Source organism: Anarrhichthys ocellatus, unplaced genomic scaffold (genome assembly GCF_004355925.1).
Source record: "Anarrhichthys ocellatus isolate YVR2014 unplaced genomic scaffold, GSC_Weel_1.0 scaffold99, whole genome shotgun sequence".
Taxonomy (NCBI): domain Eukaryota; kingdom Metazoa; phylum Chordata; class Actinopteri; order Perciformes; family Anarhichadidae; genus Anarrhichthys; species Anarrhichthys ocellatus.
The window spans coordinates 810,560-817,048 of NW_022280129.1; the positions used below are offsets into that span (position 1 = coordinate 810,560).

General features: G+C 43.4%; 1 protein-coding gene across 1 annotated transcript; it reads right to left on the reverse strand.

Moving 5' to 3' along the window:
- Nucleotides 1–726: 726 nt before the first annotated feature.
- On the reverse strand, nt 727–4,603 carry fezf2 (FEZ family zinc finger 2). Its single transcript, XM_031875902.1, has 4 exons — nt 3,749–4,603; nt 3,249–3,383; nt 3,002–3,134; nt 727–1,403 (listed from the first exon to the last, which is right to left on the reverse strand). Exons 1-4 carry the CDS (start codon nt 4,508–4,510, stop codon nt 1,147–1,149), a joined length of 1,287 nt encoding a protein of 428 aa, XP_031731762.1. The 5' UTR covers nt 4,511–4,603; the 3' UTR covers nt 727–1,146.
- Nucleotides 4,604–6,489: the final 1,886 nt, after the last annotated feature.

Here is a 6,489-nt window from a genome sequence, read left to right on the forward strand (position 1 = left end):
TATAGGGGGAATGCTGAACTCTGGAAATTACTATGAAGATAATTAATATATTTGTGTGTGTTGTGTTATATTATTTTTGTTTTCATTTTTTTAAATCATTTTTAGAATAGTCCGGACTGTTTGGCTGAACCAGTTCTCCAATGGTACCAGGATGGCAGAAACTACACATCAAACTCATTTGCTTTGAAATATAAAGAAATATAAAAATTGAATATCTTCATCTGCAGCCTCATTTGATGAGGTTCCATGATTTTAGTGGTAGAATGGCCACACGGCTGAATGCACTTATTGTAGCTTTGGATAAAAGCGTCAGCTAAATAAAGGTAACATAATGTAATTAATGTCCTTACTGACACTGTCATTATATGTTCTATGAAATATGTATTCATATAACTCATCTTGAAGCTGTCTCATTCTGACATGTAGATTGTTGGTGTTTAAAACACAGAAAAACAAATCAACACAGAAGAAAAGAAAAGAACAGCTCACACATGGAACAGGTTGTGCTGTTGTTTCACTTATTTATTTCATAATTGTCATTGTGTATTTACTCTTTCTCATTTGCTTCCTGACATGTTCATGCTCTTGTTTTATTTTCTGATAATGTTGCGTTCATGAATTTGTTCCTGACTTTGTTGTGAACCCTAATGGTTCTGAACGTAGCCAACACAACTTTCATCATATGATTTAATATTTTTATTTTCAAATGCCTTCAAAAAACAGAAACAACATGGCTCAAACATTAAGTTTTCATTATAAGTTATAACTTATTTATTCACATTAACTTGTTTTTTTCTGTGAAATACACAACGTGTTAATGATCCACAGTTTAAATAACATTTTTTTGTATTATTTCCATAACCTATTATTTACAGTTCCATCGTGGAAGCGGAGGATCTCTCCCATGTTTGTCCCTTCTGTGGGCAGCCTCATATCAGTGATAAGTATGAAGTGGCACAGGACCCTGACTCTTATAGGATCACCACAGTTCCCTTTAAGTGTTGTGTCCAATTTTATTGGACGACCTCTCTGGACATTCGAAAGCTGTTCAACGCGGCCACAGATGCAGCACAGCAGCCAGTCTCTCAGGGGCCCAACAGTCCCAGGTGGAGTCCTACACTGTGTTATGAGGACTCATGGCGTGCCTCAGCTCTGCAGCTCCCTCTCTCTGGAGGCCTCCGTGGGCGCCGTGAAGACGCTGTCGTGCAGCTTCCGGATGTGTTTCTTCAGGTCAAAGTTGCGGCAGAAGCCCTTCCCGCAGGTGGCGCAGGTGAAGGGCTTCTTGTCGTTGTGTGTGTGCATGTGGAAGGTCAGGTTGTAGACCTGGTGGAAGGCCTTGTTGCAGATGGAGCACTTGTATTGCTTCTCCCCGCTGTGCGTCAGCTTGTGATTCTTGTAGTTTCCTGGGAGACGAAGAAAAGGAAGAATAAACAATGATTTTCCTCATTGATTATGATTTGATTCTTTAAGTTTCATCATAAAATATAAAAAAATAGTGAGAAAAGTCAAGTCATGTCTCCACATTTATTCTGGCCAACCCACAAGTATTTCATGAGGAAGTTGGAAGCAGCTGTTTGGTTATTGTTTTACAGGTAATCCGCGGTGTCACAATGTGAATAACATCACATCAGTGAAGAAGACATTCCGTAACACAGGCCGACATCTTCCTGTGTGAACAACAGCCCTGAGTCCATCACTCAACATACGCTTCTTTCCTCTGCAAGACAAGAGGTGGAATCCCGACCGGACAACATTTCATCTATAAAAACAATCACTAAACAGAACAGCACAAAAAACCCACTTATGAATCTTATGAATTATTAGCCAGTCTGTGAAGTCATCTGGATTATTTAAAAATAATTCCACATGTACACATTGTGGTTTCCTGACTTTCTTTCTTCTAAAAACAAAGAAGTCAATGATGCTTGATTGAAGAAAAGCTAAAAGCACTGAATGGATGGACTGATGTCCCCCACTGGCACATGTCCCCACCGTGAGATCACAGTTAAATAACTAGAACAGAGGCATCATCTTTTTAAAGGAGGGCTGAAGAAAAGCAGGAGGGGAAAGTGACACTGTTTACTGGGAATCTAAGAAAGCGAAGACGCAAGAGGCCTCTTTTTCTTCTCCAGCCCCTCCCGCCAAGGTCAGCGGTTGATTGTGAAGCTGCTCCGTCTCTTCAGTAATCAGGGTTTTGTGTGTCGGAAGTCAAGAAGTTGTCAAACTTTGTCAGAATCAAGCTTATAGCGACAACTTGACGAAGAGAATAAGCCCTGATTCTCATCTTTGCCGAGGTCTCGCAGCTGACCCAGAGCAAATGCTGCCGTCTTTGGAGGAGAATTAGTCCACGGAAAGTGACATGTCCTATTTCCACTGATCGCATCACGCTCATCGGCGGGCCTGCAATTATTCACCCCTTCATTCCTCTCTAAGAGCGGCAGCATATGGTGCTGCTTCCAGTCCAGACTCCCAGGATTCCTTCACAGTCAACTAAAGTAGAAGCTGTCATTGTTTAGAGGCCCAAAGAAAGGCAAGGACATACTGCACGTGATGGCATATTTAGAACGAAAAATACATGTAAGAATAGAATAATACGATGAACAACTAGAAATATAGCATGAAGAGAGTGTAATATTATATTAGGAGACAATCCAGCAGCACAGGGATATAATATATCATCTTAAAACAGGAAGATAATAAATATTATGTCAAGATTGGAAAATTCAATAATCTCATCAAACGCAGAGGTTGTTTTAAAAATATATTTTAGGAGCTAACATTAGAGGGAAATAAAGATTGGAGTAGTTGCTTTATACCAACAGTGGTCTGTGGAGCGCAGACCACTAACCACAGACATCGGAATATATGGACCGTTATAGGGCCAACACTAACGACAACATGCAGTACAAGCGCCATATAAATATGAAAAGCTGCCCAAAGTCTTTGGAGTAATAATGCTCATTTAAATTCATTTGAAATATGGCATCGGGCGGATCGTTACCTTTCTGGTGGAAACCTTTCCCGCAGAACTCACAGACGAAAGGTTTGTAGCCGGCGTGGATCCGCACGTGAGTGTTGAGCGTGGAGCTCCTGTTGAACGCCTTCCCACACTGGTTGCATTTATGAGGCTTTTCCTGAACAGGAAAAAAAAATCTGTTAAAACAAAATCAAATTAAATGTAGGATTTATTTAAAGACACGATGAAAAAGAAGGACACAAAGCATGAGTTCGCGTGCGCTGCGTCTCACCTGTGTGTGGATGATCTTGTGTCTGCACAGCGTGCTTGCCTGCCGGAATCCTTTACCGCACACTTTGCACACGAAGGGCCGGGCCCCGGTGTGCACCGGCATGTGTCTGGTCAGGTTGTAATGCGCGTTAAAAACCTGACACGGAAACACCGAGGATATGAATTATCATTGAGACAAAACACCAGCGGCTTTGAGTCAGAAATAAAAATGATCTCATTTAGATCATCTGGAATTTAATCTGGTTCATTTTTTGTTATTTAATTTAATTTTTCGTTTTAATCAGAAACATTGGGATATCATTTGATTTAAAATGATAATATTTAATAGTAACAATTTGCTGTTATTATTGTTAATAATAATAACAATAATTGTAGATCTCTAAAGTACAGTAGGCCTATATTATTTATAATAAATAATATAGGCCCTTTAGCGATCTAAAATCCCTTTAGAACGAAATATGTATATTTTATACACGTAAAAAGCGCAAAAAAACAAGTTACCTTTCCACACACTTCACATGTGAAGTTTTTGGGTTTCCCGTCTGCAGCGCTGGTGCAGCTGCTGCTGAGTTTGCTGTGCGTCTTAACGCCGTTCTTCTCGGCGCTCAGGCCGTGGTTCTCCTTCACTATCTGGTCCAGCTGCCCCGGCAGATGTTCCTTGTGCGGGTACTGTGGTGTGGGCAGCTTCTCGGACCCCACCGCGGCAAGTTTGGCGTTCTCCAGCAAAAGTCTGTGGTGCGCCGACAGAGAGGCCTGGGCCTGCGGGTTGGAGAACCAGTGTCCGGCCAACAGCTCCGACTGCTGGTACGCGGAGTCCAGGTAATTGAGATAGTACAGCGAGCCGCCGCTGGGCACAGCCACGGCCTGGTGGATGACCTGCGGTTTCACCACCCGGCTCCCCGACGACAGCAGCGGCTGCTTCAAGCCCGACTCCGCTTTGCCGCACATGCCGCAGTTCCCTTTGCACGGCGCGGCTGCGGTACCACAAAAAGTCCCCCTGAAGCTGGCTCTCCACAGCTCCGAGTAGTTCATAAGCGCCTTGGCCTGCAGGTCGTAGCTGAAGGGCTGCAGCGGGAACACGCAGGGGATCGGGGAGTAGAGCCCCAGCAGCTTCTTCCCCTCGGACCGCTCCTCCGCGCTCCCCCTCGGCTCCGAGCTCTTGGACATGATCCGGTCTATGGAGAAGGCGAGGGTCTTGGGAGCCGCGGACGGCCCAGTCCTACCGCAGGACATCACCGTCTCCAGGGAAGCAGAACTTGCCATTTTTTTTGTTGTTGCAGTTTTTTGTTTAGTTCGCAGCAGAGCAGAACTTAGTGTGAGTCCGACCCGCTCCTCCAGCTGCCCGCGTCCTTTCACTCTCCTGAGCTCCCGAAAGAAAAGACAGGAGGACACATCAGTTTAATAAGCACCTTGCTGTCACAGTGTCACGCATTTGCATTCAAATGGCCATCCCCCCCCCCCCCCCGCAACAATAGCATCCAGGGGTGATGGATTAATGCTCATTAACTAGCGCACACAACATTAACAGGACATTAGCTCGTTAGGGAGAAGAAGAGGAGGAAGAGGAGGAAAAAAAGACAAAAAGAAAAGAAAATGTTGTAGTCGGAGCTCCCAGAGAATGCGGAGCATGGAGTTGAGTTTACCTCTTCAGTGGTCAGATGAGTGTGGAGAAACCAGCAGACTGCTCTCTGTCACATGTTGGCAGCGCCCGCCCCCCTCAGCCCGGATCACTGTCTCCTCAGCGGGCACCCGAACTCTTAACTGGGTGACAGGGAGACGCCCTCACCAACCTGCACGCGGGGGGGTTGTACATAAATATGAAAAAATTCCCTCTAGATAAATAGGTGGAAATATTATTATCATAATTGTGTTTTCATCATTAACGCGCATTTGAAAGTTGATCAACTTTCCTGCTTTCATTTGGTTTAAGACACATCATCTTTTTTAATTCTTTTTCCACTTTGGGAATTTTTTTCAGGAGAAAAACTGCTGTGCTAATCCTCGGAGATGGGATCGCTCCTTGTCCACGCCGGCTTATATACTTACTTACTATTTGTATAAAATTCGAGGACGTCCAATTTCCACCTGTTTAAGAGCAGAGACTCCCTTTGGATCCTATTAAACGCTGTTCCTCCTTCCCTCTATTCAAAAGAAGCAATTTTCCAGAGCGATTCAAGGCTCAACTCAGCGCAAAGAGGGGGAAAAAGAAAAACACAAGCTCTTTCACTTTTAGCCACTAAAGCACCGCGTGAACCTGTTTTTTCTGAAATAGAGGGACGGATTAAAGAGGGAGAGGAAAAATAAAAGACTTAGCTTGGACAGAAAGGACAAATGAAAAGAGAGGCTTTCTTCTCCTCTAAAGAGGCACACAAGACGTTTGCTGGAATCCACCGTGTTGTGTGGGAGTTACAACGAGCACCAGCTTCTCTTCTATTCGCCACGAGGGCCGCGTTCAATTCATGTGTTTGCAGCCATTTCACCTGAGGGACTCCCATCGAGCCGGAGGGCGCGAGGCTGGGGAGTAAAGGGACACGAAGAACCTTAATATCATCATCATCATCATCATCATCATCATCATCAATCCCTCCACGTAGATCTGTCATGCACATATTTCATTTTACATGGTACTTTTTTTTTAATTGTCTCTGAAAATATACAAAAACAAATTTGGGATAATTATGTTGTTATTTCCATGTGAAAGATAGCCCAGCCTTTGGGCTCACTACAGCGGGCATGTGAGGGTTTAAAAACGCAACAGCATTGTCAACACTCTGTAGAATGCACTCTCAGAATACAATGATTTATATGTGCTAATTGTGCCATTTACTTAATGGTTAACAAAGCATACATCTGTGTTTATCCTGCTCCAGCACATCACTGACCTTCAGAGAAAGTGATGCAAAGCAGATATCCATCTATGACCAACATCTTGTATATCTCATATGTCAGGCCTGTGATGGGCTGGTGACTCTCAGCTGATATGCACGGAGGGACAACCACAGACTGGATGTTTTCTTTAATAAGTATAAATCACATTATCATTGTTTGATATAAAAACTAATCACCTGCCAAAGGATAATGTTTCTGATTTTTGTCACAATTGTTTTTTGCTCTTTGTGGGGTTTTCTAATATTTTAAACTCTCATTATCCACACAAATTGTAAATTTGTGTCATTAAATCTGCTCTGCACGCTTTGGAATGAATTATTCAAACCTAAGACGTTACGGTTTTTTCCATGACT